The following is a 15,957-nucleotide window of genomic DNA, read 5'->3' on the forward strand; positions in this document are numbered from 1 at the left end:
CCTCAAACACTACAGCAACACCTGCATGTGGTCTCTGCAGGAGGCACAAGCTGTCAATGTCCACAAACCACTGACTGAAGAAAGCTTTGTTACATAAACAATGAAATGGGTTTGTTCATGCTAAGTGCCATCGCTGTGGTTAGTCGCAGCAGACAGATCTCTTTCTGCCTTGGATAGTTTCTCAACAAACTGGAGAAGGTGCCTCAGGAGAAAGGAAGTCTTCAGCTTCCCAAGCTCACCTCAAATGGGATGTCCCTCTAGCATTTCCCTCAAACTCTACATATCTACTTGAAGTCTCACATTCCAATCTTAATGTACGATGAGTGACAGAAATGTTTTTAAATTTTCCCTTCAAAGCAAAAACAAACCTGGGTAATTAAATGATAAACCCCAGAATTCTTCAGACTTACTTATGTTGCAAAATGAAGCAATGAACAATTAGAATACATCCAGATGTAGAATGAGTTCCTATACTGATAAAAACACCAACTACTTCAGTTGCAAAGGAGACCAACAATTTTGAACTTACTGGCAAAGAATGTTCAAGAATTAAAGCACCATAAATCTAAGAAACTGTGTCTTTCCCATAGAAAACAACATTTGCTCTCCAACATCAAGAGCAATGGTGAGGGACAACACAGAAGAAACTGAGCACCCATCAGCTCCTATGCACAGTAAGGAAGCTGAGAAGACCTGCCAAAACCCTGTAGCTCTCAGGAACTTAACTCACTGCAAATTGTCAAGGAAAGCTACGTACATTTGAAGTCTACTCTTAAAAGCTTATGTAGCAGTATTTAACTTGATTTTTATCTGTTGTGTATACTCAAGTCAAGTAGAAGCAGTCTGTCCTCTGTTTAAATGAAAGAAAAAACACTCCCAGGACTAGAGGTGGCTAACAGCAGCTTTTATTTTTTTTTCAACTAGGCGTTTGACAGTGTGGAATAACTTCTAGTTTTGTGAAAAGGTATTACAAACAGATATCAAAATGGTATTTGGATTCTAAATCCAACAACTGAAGATCTAGGAAATACCTGCTTTATGGTTCCCTGCCCCTAAGTTTAGTTACAGACTTGATCTGTGCAATTAAAATGACAACAAAGAACCACATAATTGAGTTTTCTCATCAAGTAGAGAGGAAGGGCTGTACAGGCAACCAGAAATTCCTTTTGACAGTATCTGAGTTCTTGGCTTTTCATGCTAATCAATACTTCTGCACAAAAAACAAAATGCTTTTTAAAAATACACTTTTACTACTTTTGAGACTTCAATAAAAAATAAAACACCCTGTCAGACTGAACAGTTCTTCCACATGACAGAAATGTTTCTGTAACTTGCCAGACCAATCAATGGTTGTCTCTCACATTTCTGCTACCAGGCAGAAAGAACTGAGATGCAGCACACTGGCTCTGAAATCAAAGCAGCCTTAAGGAACCCACTATTCCAGCCCACCCTCACTAAGCCCAGTCTCCCAGTCTACACTGGGTGCACCCACACTGAACATATCTAAATTGGCAGTTCTTGTTTTTCATGTAAGCTGCCTTTGCTCACCACATGTTGGTTCAGGTATGTGAGGTTTTTCCTGAAATCTTTACCAGTAGAAAACTACACCAGAAGCTCTGATCTAAAGGCTGGAACAAGTTGGGGGCGTGCTGGTGTTGATCTGCTGCACAGCACTGCCAGTGTTGTCCACACAAATCAGATTTGCTACTTGAGGTGCAACAAGCACACTTGAGAGGCACTGATTATTTATTTCAGAGTTGTGCAAGCCTGGGTGCTCAGGGGTATTCTGCAAGTCAAGCACACCAACTGTCAAAACTTCTTATTATTTATACATTTTAGCAAAGAAAGGAATTAGTGTTCATTGGCTGCAAGTTACATAGTTCTCCTTACAATCAGCGCTCTATCTTCCATGGGCTAAGGACCTCTCTTGTTTCTCATGCTAATTACTCCATGTGCCCAGTCTCTCTTCCTTTGGGTCAGTGGGCTTCTTGGCTTGGTGGTCCATCAGTCACTGCTGTGATCTCCCCCTGCCAGAATTACCTTTGATCCACTCAGAACTGATTCAGCAGAGATGCCGAGTTGGCTTTATAGGATTCATCCTTATCTTGGGGGTTCTGCCAACTATCCTTGTGACGTGTGTTCCGCACTTCCTGCGTCCACTGTCAGTGTTACATCCTTCTTCCCAAGCCTTGTTAACTGCCCCCACATCTGAGATCACTGAAGCCTGTCAAGCCCTAAATCCAAAGGCAATTCATAAACCACTAATTTGTTTTTTTAACATCTGGACATCACTTAGGTCTTACCTGTTAGTTGCTACCCTCCTTGCTGAGCAGGCTTGAAAGTACACAAAGATCAAGGAACATCCTTTCTCAAGAAAATTTTACATATTCTACATTTTGCAACGTGAGGATGAACTCAACAGATGAATTCTTCGCCACATCGCAACATTAGAAAGGTCCAGACATCTCCAAAACAAGATAACACAGTGCTCCAACTCTGGAGTGTGTTCAGCTATTTTAGCACAGCATGATTTCAATGGAAAAGAAAGAATGCATAACCAGGATCACTCCTCAGTCTGGCGTGTGAAGGTGTAAATTCACATAGCATGTCAAAAGGACATAATCCATTACTTCACATCAAGGATTATTTTCCTCTCCATTACTGAAAGTGTCTTGGCTCCACAAACCTTTCAGAGTTTGAACTGGTAAGCAGAAAATCCCACTGGAAGCTTTTTTTGTTTTGGCACTTGGGTATTTAGTCTAGAGTATAATTCTTAAAATGCTTTACTACCAGAAAGAGTATTTTCTTGACAAGTTAGCAAGACTTCTTAAGCTGCCATATTACAGCACAGGGCATCTTCCACTTAAACTCACCATCATTGATCGGTTTAATGCTGACAATTTCTTTTCTGGCTTTGAAAATTTTTAATTCCAAATTTCTGTCTCACAGACAAGTAATATAAAGGAAAAGTAATCCTCATCTGGCAATGAAGCAAAGCCTGGGTTTATTAAGGAATATCTCAAATATACACAAAATTCCCAACACTTACAGCAGCCTCTGTATGCTCAGTAACACACATCCAAACCTTTGTCCTGACAAGCTTACAATCTAAATAGACATGAGACAAGCTACAACCAACCTGCAGTAATCAGTGTTTACTACATGACTTATCTTTTGTGCAGATAAAATGGTTTGTCACTGGATAAACTGAGCAGAAATATTTTTGAAGTAAGCTAAACTGCTGGAAAACAAAGAACATTGGAGAACAAGGCAACTGCATTAAGATCAAAGCAGAAAAAAACCTGAAGAAACTGAGTAATCCAGCAGTCCATGAGCACTGAGTGTCCTCGGTTGACTGTATGATGCTTTTATCCCCAATCGTCTTGTTCTGTTTATGGTGAATAATAGGTTTTGCACCTTTCAGGCTTGCTCCAGAGAGTGAAGGGGGAGGAAGAAGCGCGCAGTTTGTTTCCAGACACTGCTCTCACTCCTCCACATTCCTGCTCCTGCACTGCGCTGTCTGCGGACGGACAGACAGCGGGACAGAGCTCTCCTTTGTTTCGTTTAGTTTTAGCTAGCTGAGGCAAAGAAGTTGCCCGGAGTGTGGTTCTTTCCCTTTTCTTTGGAGCTGGTTAACCCTGCTCTGGCCCGAACACCCAGCAGAGCAGCGGCAGCTCGCACCTGCGCCGCCGGGCCGGGCCTGGGCCGCGGCATTTCCAGCGCCGGAGGCACTGCCAAGAGACTGAGTGAGCCGAGCTGCAGCCCGGGGAGGGGGCTTTTCTGAGTTTGACAGCTGTTTTGGAGCAGCAAGAGGTTTTACTGTTCAATATTGTTTAGGTTTTATTGTTTAATAACCAGGGGTTTTCCACTTTTCTCTAAGGAGGTATTTTCTCCCGAACCGGTCGGGGGGAGGGGCCAATTGAATCTGCTTTTCCAGAGGAGCCCCTTTGGGGCTTCTCTCCCAAATCTGCCCTGAACCAGGACACTGAGTGAACAGGGTCTACTAACCATTCCAGCACCTCCTCCTGAGACCGGGAGGCCCCTGCTGTAGCAACTTCAGCATCTGCTCTTACCGGCTGGTGCCTCCCACTGACTCTGTCCTACTCATGCCAGACCTCATGACAGCGTTGAAGAATGGCTGCAGCCTCTCCTATTAGCTTAAAAATCATTCTACAGTACCTCTCATTAGTGCATGTAACAACTTGGAGCAAACACTCTCAGAAACCTTTTAGTTCTAGGTCAGTCTTCAAAAAAAGTTCTGGTCACTACATCCTGCTTCCACCTACGGGAGCGGTGCTGAAGTGACAAATGGCAGGAGCGCTTGGTTTAACACCCAGATGGTCGGGGGTTTGCTCCTGTGCAGTCACACCGCCTGCTCAGCTGCCAGTGAGCCGAGGCTCAGGGCTCCTTCAAGCCTTTGAACCACACAAACACTTTTTCAGAAGTCAGTCATTGACACTTGGAAACACATTTGTGATAATCATGTCTGCCAAGAACTGAACTATTTTAGTTCTATACTAGAGTATAAGACTTTATTTTTTATTTTCACCTGAAGTGTGAGACCTCCTCTAGACCTGTGAGCACATTATCCTACCAAGTGGCAAACAATGCCAGGCTGGAAGAATGCTGAACATCAGACTGCTGGACAGCTACAGAACAGCAGAGAACTCAGAAGTCTCTTCCCACAGCCATTCCACTATTTTATCACCAAAAAAAAAAAAAAAAATCAAGTAACTTCACATCTTCTGTGGAACTCCAGCCTTCAGCCCTGATTTAGTTACCTTTTTGCTAAGGACAGATTTCGGCATTAAATGCCAGCCTTGCTGGGAATATGAGTATGTACTTTTGAATCAGCTCCAACTAAGTAGCACAACTCAAATGGGAAAACACACTTCACCAAAAAGAGTATCTCAAAAAGCAAAAGCTACTCCATTATTCTTTATCACACAAGATTTTGCAATACAATTCACAATCTAAATTATTTGCCACCTCTGCAAATAATCAGTAACAAGTAGAAACATGTATCCAAAAAAGTTCCTTAGTTGATCAAAACAGAAATATTACAAACCTTAGATGTTGGATATTTCAAACCACAAAAATAGTCAACACAATGGCAAATTTAATTTTGATGGATGGAGATGGTAATAACCCAAAAATTACACGTTGCATGTTTTTTGTAGGTGAGTGTTTCAGATAAGGCTGTAACACTAAATTTATTGGGTTTTTAAACATTAAGATATAGGCAGTATTCTTCATAATGCAATCCTTTTAGGCAGGCAAATAGTAATAATCAGTTCTTTTACCTTCAAGTCACTGAACTTGCCCATCACACCAAGTATCCTTAACCAGGATCCATTACAGTGGCCCTCAGCAAGAAAGCCTCAAGCACACACAGCTCATTTCTGCTTTGCCCAAACACTGGACAGGCGGTAAGAACCCTGTGGAAAACTTCCATAATTGTTTATAAACTGCGTCACTTCCAGATTTGCATCAGATGCATTTCAGAGCATAAACACTGACTCCTCTGCTCCAAAAAACATAGAATCAGAGCTCCTCTTTTTGTTCAAATCTGAAGGAAATGCTGCTGAAGAACCACATTTTGCAAGGCATTTGATTTCCAGAATGTAACCGAGATTTAAGATATACATCCTATATGAATGCTTATTTTTTTAGCTGAATATTGGATTGTTGTTGCTCTTCAGTTACCACTGTCCTCAATTTAATCAACATTGGCTGCACCAACACAAATAATTTTATTCAGAAAGGAAAATATAATTGGTTTAGAAGCGCATACTGTAGAGGCAGAACTGCATTATAAATTAACATGCTTATGCATTTCACACTCAGTATTAAGCCTTGGGGGTTTGATCTGTAATCACATGAATGACAATATACCTTAGCAAGGCCAGAAATAGGATGTAAAAAAAGTCAAAGACATGCAAGTGACGGTGACAATGGTCTCTATAACAATGCTATGGACTATGGTACTGGCCATGACAGGAGGTCTCACTCCCGTCATACTGGAATACACTTGGTGTTACTCCTCCAGGCTATGAGGACAAAGCAGAGGTGAGAAAGGAGAAATTTCAACATTCATCTATTTACAGGCAATCATTCACCTACTTATAATTGCCTGGGAGTTCCCTCAGAATTAAGAGGTGGGAATTGAAGCTGCTGTGACAAAGCCATAAACAAATAAGCCTGCTGGCACCACTGCATTTTCTGGAGCTGTCGATCACGCACCTTCCCTATTTACTAAATTCATTTCTTAAAGGTGCTCACCAAAAAGGGGCAAAATCGTTAAAGGCACAGGTTGTCTTAGGTTCCGTGCTATACTGTCAGACTGAACTATCTGTAAAAAAAACAAAACAGCAAACAGAACTCTTCAGCTAAGCAGACTGTGATTACACTGATGTGATAGACTCAATTACTTAACTGCCAGGCGGCCTAATGCTGTTCATACAGACAGAAGCAAAGTTACACATAAAATTACTGCAATATTCAAGATATCTCTTGATATCTCAAGAACTATGATTTTATTTTCTCTTCAGAAGTTCATTAAAAGCAGCACAAGATCTGTTTGGGCAGCCAGAAGACAAATTCAGATAAATAATAAAATAAGGATTTCCTGGCCAAAGTGTGGCAAGGACAATTCACAGTTAAAAACAAACAAAAATAGCTAAACAGCCAGATATGGTCACTATGCTTTAGACACATAATTTAAAATACAAAAAAGATGCCTCAGTATTTGCAAATTAAGTATTGGCAAGCCATTATGTAAGTTAGATGCAAAATAAATTCCCAAGCTATTTTTGATAAATCAACAGAAGTTGTGCTTCAACATAGCTCTTGCTGACTTTACTGATATAAAGATAGAATATTCTGGGTTTACAGTAACACTGCAGATCCTACTGCCTAAGGGCTGGTGATATGGAAAAGAAATTGTTTACATCCACACTGGCCAGAGACTGTGTTTTTAAAGCATTTGTTTCAAGCACCACAGAATTGAATTTCAGAGTCACTTACATAAAACAGAAAGTGAAACCCTGGAAATATTTGTGACCCAAGCCCCCATCTCCTCAGTCCAGAGCCTTGTTCATGGGGATATTTGTATGTGAAACAGGGAGAACTGTTTCAGAAATACCAGTTACTGCATGACTGTTGCCTCTGGGGCAGCTGCTAATTCCCCATGGAGCTCCAGGCCACACTGACACTGTCAAGGATGTCCATGATTCACCAGCAGAACACCATTTACCCACTTGACAAAAATTTCTACAGATCAAGTCAAAATACAGACTACAGGTCTTTTTTTAAAAGCACCTTTTGAAAGACATCTAAAATTCAAGTTTCACCAGGATTCATTCACAAACCAGGACTACACTAAATCAGGATTCTCCCGAGACGGTACTTACACAGATACAGTTTAACTCTTTAGTACAGGATTTCAGACAGCAAGTAGTAAAGCTATTTTTGCCAGAGACAGCCCTTAAAAACATTTTCACACCACTATTCACAATAACAATTTAATCCTGATGGAAATAACTGGACTCTACTACATCCTACAATACAGAGACAAGATCACTGTAGACAGCTCTGACTCAAACGTTGAGATTCAAAATAGATGGACAAAAAACCCCTACCAAAATGCACACAGCAATAATTAGAAGCAAACAAAAAGTACAGACCCTTGATGCTCCAGCTTCAGGATACAGAAAGTCTTTTTAATAACAGACTGCCTACATGCCTAGTGCTTTGGTTCTTAAATAGCTACACAAAGCAGTGACCAACAACAATGCTAAATACATTTTTATGCTACTACATAGAAAACTGAAGCTTCCATTATTTCATATAACTTCTTTTTATTTCCAGGTACCACCACGGACAGTTTCCTATTCCAAACAATATGCCAGCTATTCATAACCCACGGAGAGAGAAAAGGCCCAAAACAACCCCCCCCCAGCATCAATTCACTCAAACAACATTTTCAAAAGCCACTACTATTTGTGAACAAAAGATCCTGGGCCTCCCAGTAATATTTTCGTCTAGCACATTGTTTAAAATTATCCACTTTCAGCAACTACCCCAGCAGCAAAAAACCCCACAAGCAAATGGAGATGAGCCACAATATGAGAGAACCTCCGTGGAAAAGGTAGCTTTGTTTTCCAGGAAGCATACAGAAAAACGCCTCCATATTTACTTCACCTAAAAGCCTGGGTAAATCCAGGCCCACACTCACGATATCCAACACGGTGAACACACCAAGCCCTCCACACTCACTGCTGGATGCTCACACATCCCTCGCACCCGCACTTTGAACAACCTTCCCGCTGAGCGGGGACGGCGATACCCCAGGCGATACAGCTTTTACCGCAAGGGATCAGACACCCTTGAAGGTACAACCCAACCACAACACGGAGCTCTCGTTCCCCCGAGCGCGAACTCAAGCGCTCCCCTCACCCTGCACACCCTGCTCCGGACACACCAACTGCAATTACCCATCGTAAAGGCACGTATGGACCGACACAGGGGACAAATGCCCGATTCCCTGAGACCTCCCCTCTTCCCTGCAGGCACACAGACCGCAGCATCTCCTCGCCGCGCACGGAGCCGTTGTTCGCCCCGCACAGCCCCGGAGCCGGCAGCCCGGGCGCACCGAGAGCGCCGGCTCCGCTCCAACCACCCGGGGGGACAGCGACTTCCACCCGCCGAACGCCGAGCACCAGTGAGCTCGGACACGCAGGGCGGGCTGTGCAGGGAGCCCCTCCGCCCGCAAGGCCGTGTGCCCCCGCACACACAACACACATAGAGAAACCTGGGCCCTTCCACGCGCACACACACCCCGGTGCTTGCTCACACGCTCACACAGAGTCACACTCGCCCCCTGCCTCCCCAGGCACCTCCCGGTGACTCGCTCCGCTCGCACACCGCAGGCTCAGCGTGCCCCGCTCACAGCCCACACCTGCACGGACGCTCGCCGCACGCTCACGCGGCAGAACCGGCCCCAGTGCGCCCAGAGGGAAGCCCCGACACCGCAGCCCCACATGCTCCACACCCCGGCCCGGTGCCTGCACGGAGATCCCCCCAGACGCGGAGCCTCCCCGCTGCCCCCCAGTGCCCGCGCCCTGCGGGATCCCCGCTCATCACCCACAGCGGCCGCTCCCGTGTCACCCCCTCGGCTGCGCCCACAGCCCTGCCCTGCCACCGCGGGGATCCCCCCGCTGCATCCCCGCACCCGGGCCCCGCACCCGCCACCGCCCGGCCCCAGCGGCCACCACAGCGGGTCCGCTGTGTCCGCCCTCAGCGCCGGGCCCGCAGCGGCCCCGCTGGACGCCCGCAGCCCCGGCCCGGCGCTGCCAGGGCCCCCTCACCTGCTTGCGTGGTGTCGCTCAGGTCGCAGCCGCTGCCGGGGAAGTCGCGCAGCTTCCTCCCGCTCAGGCACAGGATGCCCGAGCTGCCCGCCTCCTCCAGGGCCCGCTCCAGGCTGCGCACCGTGTGCGACTGCGGCAGAGCTGCCGCGCCCCAGTGCGGCCCGGACGAGAAGGAGAGAGTGAGGTGCGCGGGGATGCCGAGCCCCGCCGCTCCGCTCCCGGCCGCCGTCCCGCTGCCGCTGCCGTTGTTGCCGCCGCCGCCCCCCTGCCCGGCCGCCATCTTGACCGGCCCCTCCACAACAACGGCCGGGGCCGCTGCGCAGGCGCCGACGGGCCCGCAGGGGGCGCCGCGGCACGGGGCGGGGCTTCGCGGCGCCCCTCGGCCGCGCCAACCAATCCCCGGCGGCGGCGGCGCCAAGGGGCGGGGCTTCCCGAGGAGGCGTGCGGCTGTGCGCCCGAGGGCTCGTGTGCCGCTAGGGGGCGCTGCCGGGGCTGAGGAACCGGGATCGGGACCGGGACCGGGATCGGGATCGGGATCGGGATCGGGATCGGGACCGGGACCGGGATCGGGACCGGGACCGGGATCGGGACCGGGACCGGGATCCTCTTGGCAACGGAGGCATCCCGGGAGCGGGGGGAGCCCGGGAGGGAGGGTCCCGCAGTCGGGACGGGAGCGGGCGCGGTGGGCGCCGTTCCGGAGGGCGCGGCTGCGGGGGAGCCTCGGAGCCCAAGGAACGCGGGGAGCATCGGCTCGGCAGCCCCGGCGCCGCTGCGAGCGCGGCCCTGCCCGGCCGCGGGGCCGCTCGGCTCTGCCGCTGCCCTCACGCGCCGCTCGCCGCTGCCCGCGCCGCTGCCCCGGCCCCGCGCAGCACCGGCCGCTCCTCAGGCCCGCAGCTCTCCTGTGCCGGCGGCATCGGAGCCTCCGCGGCCTCTGCCTCGCAAACCCGGGCACCGGCAGAGCCGGGCGCGGACTGCAGAAATCGCCCGCCAATCGTCCGTGTCAGAACAAAGGCAAGACGAGAGAGCGGCTCACCCTCAAGTGGGTGAAGGAACGCTCACGAAAGCCCCACAGACACGAATGCGCCGAGCTCCGAATGTGAAAGAGCAGTGGAGAGACATCAATCAGAAGCCCCTTGCAAGGTCCAGGGCCCAGTTACCTGAATAAAAAGATACAGAGCTGCTGCCATACTGGATGCATGGATAATTACCTCTCCTACCATTTAATCAGTCCTTCTTAGGTGCTCTTCCAAAAATGGCTCTGGAGCTGTGATTAGGAAATGCTATAGAAAGCCTCACAGACCCACATTTTTATGCAGTTGTCATACGTTTGATGAGCAGAATCTGCTTTCAAGTCTCAAACCTCAGGAAGATCCTTGAATTCTTGATTCGGATTGGGTTGGTTTTTTGTTTAGTTTTGCATGCATATGTCATGCCTAATTGGGGGGTCTAAGGGAAATCCCCTCTCTAGGGGGTATGGAAGAGACTGGCAGCAATGCCAGCAACGTCACTGACAGACAGCTGAGCCATTCTTGATCACTAAAGGACCAGACCTGAAATACCGTGTGGCTGATGTCTGGGTGACATTCAGCAGAACCAATGAGCCAGCATCACAGAGCAGGTCCTGAACAGCGAAGGGCTCCGTGCAGCGCTGTGTGGGTTTGGGGATCTCCCTGTCCTGGCACGCAGACTGCCCTTCCAGCAAAGAGCTCTGTGTGCAAAATGCTGCTGTGGGGGGAAAAGGCCCCATTGCCACCTGCAAACTGTGTGGCTGGCTGCCTCCTCTGGCCTTAGCCGTGGGTACTGCTGGGGCCTGTGGCATTCAAGCTTTCAGATGAATATCTGCCAGTCACTCTGGCTGGGCCAGAGCTTCTGCTCTTGCCCTGAAAAAAACAATCATTCCCTGGATTCCCAACAAGAAAATCAGGCCAACCTGTATAAACACTGCTGACTGCTGCCCTTGGTTGAGGTTCCAGCCAGAGAGGGTGGAGGGTGAATAAACCCAGACTGGTGCTGGGCCAAGTGTGTAGGATGATTTTGTCTGCAGACATGGAGCAGGAGGCACAGTAGCTCTGCAGCTGGCAAGAGTGAAGCAGAGTAGGAGCCTGGACCAGCTCCAGCACATAAATTCTACTAAATGTTAGAGATAGTTGCTCTGAGTTTCCTAAGCATTTTGCATGGCACAGGGCCAGCTCAAAGGTGCAGTTTGGTTGTCCTCCCTCTCAGCCATATCACTCAGCCTCTTGCTCTTTAGAGCCCAACTTAGAAAAAGAAAGAGGTTAAACTCTCTTTGTATGAAATAAGTCTGACAAATTAACCAAATTAACCAATTAACCAAAGAGTTTAAACATGTTTTTGTCACCCGAGTTCTCATATATTTGGGGCCTTTTTATCTTTAACCAAATACTCACTGTACCTGCATGTGCTCATACAAAAAGCAAGCCAAGCTTGCTCAGTCTGCTCAGACACAGTCTCACATCTTAAAAGGAACTGAACTGTAGGCTGGAATAATATCTGAGGCTTTTCCTAACTGTTCACCAAAAATTCCCAATCTGCAAACTGTCTTGAGCAAATGCTGCTGACTCAAGCAAAAGCTTGAAAGCTGACTGCATGTTCCTGTGGTAGAGCAGATTTCCCTGTGGGGATCATTTATCACCTCCAATAGCTGCAGAACCAGAAAAGATGTCTGCAATGCTATGGTCTAATTACTTTTATTTATAATTTTACAGCCTTTCAACAGTTCTTTTTTCTCATGCCCTCCTTTCTTTGTCATTTCACAAGCAAAACCAGAGTTACTAGTCTAGTGGCAGAAGGCTCCCCAAACCAACCTTCCTGGCACAATGAGCAGTAAGCCATAGCTGTGCCATCCCTCACTTTCTCCTGGAAAACAGAGATTGCTGCATTTTCTTATTCATTATGGAAGCTGAGTAGAGGAAGAGGTGGAAACCCTCAGATGTTGTCATGACACTGCACAAGACAAACATATTTTCTTGCAGCCCAACAGAGTCAAGTTTCAGGAGTTTGAAAATTTCTGAAAATCCCACACTGCCATGAAGAGTTTCCACTTTGAAAGTCTTTGTGGTTACCCACATCTGCTCCAGATGAGATGAAAACTCATGAAGATATGACTTCAACAAATTTAATGTTAATGCCTCAAGGAATGAGATCTAGATCAGGCTTTGATCTATCTAACTTTCAATGTGGAGTGCAAGATGTGATTACTCACAACTCTTGCAGTGAGGTAGCCCTTGGCACAGCTGGCCCAAGGCATGCTCAGAACAAGGGAGTGAGAGCTGTGTGCTCATCCTGCTGCTCTGCCTGCTGCTGCTCCTCCTCTCAGCCCTGCTCAGCATCATTGCTCACAGACCCCGAGTTCCCCAGGGCTCTGCCTTCTGCAGAGAGCCAGACAGGATTATCTGTAGCGTTGGTGTGAAATTGAATATGACAGCAGGGACAGCAAGAGCGGAGTCCTCAGTCACCTTTGTCACTCTGCAGCGTGTGCTGCAGGCTGTGTCCCAGAGCAGCCCGGTGCCTGTGGTGAGGACATCAGAGCACAGTGACAAGGCGAGGTGCTGCCCAGGGCGAGTGATGCTCCCTTCACACCTCCACAGTGCTGGCAGACTTCTGCCAGGCCACACAAGCTCTGGCACCTCTGGCCAAGCAACAGGGATTGTCAACAGCAGGGAGAGCCCTGAAGCTTTCGGTGTTCCTGAGTAAAGTCCTTGAGGTGAACACACAGCAGGTCTTTGTCAGTCTAGATTGCTATTTACTTAAATCCTCCTGAAATGTCAGCACTGACCTTTTTTGCATCTTTGAGAGACTTCCTTTTGCTTTAAGCAATTAAACGAGAGCTTTCCTACTGTTCTTGCTGTGCTTCTTTACAAGTGCACTCAGTACTCCTCCATGGGTGAGACCCTGAGGTAACAGTCACTGTTCCTTCAACAATCCCATGATCCTGGTGCCATATCCTTGATGCCTCTTCAAATCCTTTGTGTTTATTTTGCTTATCAGCACATGCTGTAGGTGTCATGGATATTGCTTTTCTACTTTGAGACCTGCGGGTGTGCAGTCTCCCACAGGCAGTTACAATAATCTCCAAATACCTGGATTCAAGATTCATACTAAAGTGGCACCATCTGGCCCATTTTGAAAGTGAAGTAAGCAAATTATACATATATTCCTTCTTAAATCAAAAGGCAAATGCCACTCTATCTCTGCTAAAGGGCAGCATTTATCTGAAACACCATTTTTAAGAGCTAGAAATAGCTCAAAATACTCCAGCATCTGATGCTTGAATAGAAAAGAAGCAGGCAGGATTCTGTCTAGCTGCCTTGGCAAGCAATATCTATTCTTTAAGTCTTTTTGTACAGACCACAATGAGAGAACAGATCCATTAATAAGAATATTCCCAATATCTTTCCCATTGGGAGCATCTGATTCATTGCACAGCTAGCAATGCTTCATTAAGCACGAGGAAACAGTTCTGAAGGCAAGTGGGGAGGGGAGCACCTCTCCTTAAAGACACCATTTCAATCCCCACCTATTCCAGCTATATGCACTGCAAGTATCTCCTTGTAGTACTGCAGAGGCCTTTGTCCTTTGCTGAGCATTTTGGTGTGATTTGAAACAGCATTTGTCCTTTCATTCCATTTTGAATAACTTGTTTGCTGTGCAGTAGCATACTTGCTTGTTTCTTGGAGAGATTAGAAATGTAGCCCTTTCAGTGAAGGTTTACTTTAACATTGAGAGATCCCTAAAAGCAGCATAAACTGAAACTACTCCTACATGACAACAAGCAGCACGGCCATGGGTGGTGTACCTGTGGATCTCCATTTACCAGAATGTTGCTTGCCTGGTTACAGATTGCACTGAAGCTCCCAGCTCCCTGTCATCCTGTTCATGTGCTTTTTTATGGGATGACTGTGGGACACTCTGCATAGTGCAGAGGTACAGCTTATGGGTGTTGTAGCAGTGGTTTTGCATGTGCCAGGCTGAGAGGACAATTTTAATACACATACAGAGAGAGAGGGAGAGAAAAAGCCAACAGCCTCTCTCTAAAAAACTCAGTTTTGTTCTATGCAGGCTTCACCTGCTAAATTTGTAAGAAGAAAAGCAAGGATTTTGTCATTTTCCATGGTTGATCTTGTTTTCCCTGAACAGAGCTCAGTGATGTGTGTACCTCAGCCACTTTTTGGCATACAGTGCATACATTCTGCATAAAAACTGAATTATCATCATCAATGTAGTTCATTCTAGGAATGGCTAAAATAAATAAATATTTGTGTAACTAGAATTTTCTTCCAAGAGCCTGGAGAAGTGTTTTGTTTTCTTCCATCTTCTCAAGAAGATGATTTTCAAGTGGTAACATATGACTGAAAGGCCATGTTCAGCATCTAACAATAAAACATAAGCTCTTTCTAGTGGTGCTTCACCAATTTTGCAGCAAGCTATTGTAGCTGTACTGCTACCAGTGTTCCTCATGAAGAGCAGAGAATGATGGTCCTGGGGTTCTCATAAATTAAAAGGCCTAAACATCCCCCTTGTGGGCAAAATACAGTGTCACAAAAGTGATCAGAGTTTTGGCCCATTGAATTAAGTGATTGTTTGTGTTTTGAGCAATTCTGGGAGAGGCTGGAAAGCTTCCACACCCTCAGATAAAAAATGTGTGCATGCAGATTACAAGCCTTTCCTTGACACATATTCCTACAGCCACTCAGGCTTAGTTCCCAAGAAAAAAACTTAAACGTTTATTAACAACTGAGTCATGTAGTTTTGGGTCCATTTCATGAAAGTGAATAGTCACATATTTTGCAATTTTGTATTAAATAACTGTGATATGAGGTGCCCCTGCAAATAAAAGACAAAGTGGCCAGTTTTAATTTTGAGATCACGGCGTAAGATTTGTTACAAACAATAAATCATGACAAGTAATTTAACATGCAGAAGATTCACTAAATCTACTTAGAGACCAAGAACACATTTCAGATAATACAAGTGTTTGACTCCTGGCACGTGTTCCTTTCTCTCACTGAGTTTATTTTTGTTTAGTTTTAACTAAAAGCCTTCTAGGGCTCCTTGGGGTTTCATTGTATGACAAGCAGACCATCTGATAAATTGAAAGGCCCAGTGCCCCTAAGTAACACTTGCTCTTTTGGAACGAGTTGGTCCTGCCTGTGCCCTGCCTGGTCCTGCCTAACAAAGGGGAAGGAATACCTGGTGCCCTTGACAGAGATGCCCCAGTGCTCTTTGAGAGCTCAGCTTGATGGTTTGTTGCCACAGTACCAGCGAGTCAACACAAAACACTTCTAGAAGAAAGCATAACATAAATACTTCCCCCTCCCCCATAGTTTCTTTTTTCATTGTTCATTTATTAATTTCCCTTTTTAGTTGTGAAAGTCACATTCCTGAAGTTCCTTTTTTAGGATGCAGAGTCAAATCTGTCTGCCAGACACCTGCAGTCCTCTCCAGGACAGGGGGATTGTGCTTCAGAGGAGGCTCTGGCTCTTCAGGCCTTTTCACCAACTCCAGCAGGTGTCACCTCCACTGTTGATGTGAGAAATTACTCAGGACTGAGGTGATGGCAGTGCTCAGA

The 15,957-nt window shown here is 46.7% G+C and overlaps 1 protein-coding gene across 8 annotated transcripts in view; it reads right to left on the reverse strand.

The window, feature by feature from the left end:
• LRCH2 (leucine rich repeats and calponin homology domain containing 2) overlaps window positions 1–9,709 on the reverse strand; it is a 42,404-nt gene extending 32,695 nt beyond the window's left edge. For 2 of the 8 annotated variants that reach the window (XM_038164741.1, XM_038164739.1), the window contains exon 1: window positions 9,369–9,708. In XM_038164741.1, coding sequence (XP_038020669.1) covers window positions 9,369–9,648 — 280 coding nt within the window. In that variant the 5' untranslated portion in view covers window positions 9,649–9,708. The other 6 variants (XM_038164745.1, XM_038164742.1, XM_038164740.1 and 3 more) reach the window with 5 other exon arrangements.
• Window positions 9,710–15,957: the final 6,248 nt, after the last annotated feature.

The sequence above is a fragment of the Motacilla alba genome, chromosome 4A, assembly GCF_015832195.1.
Source record: "Motacilla alba alba isolate MOTALB_02 chromosome 4A, Motacilla_alba_V1.0_pri, whole genome shotgun sequence".
In the NCBI taxonomy this organism is placed as follows: domain Eukaryota; kingdom Metazoa; phylum Chordata; class Aves; order Passeriformes; family Motacillidae; genus Motacilla; species Motacilla alba.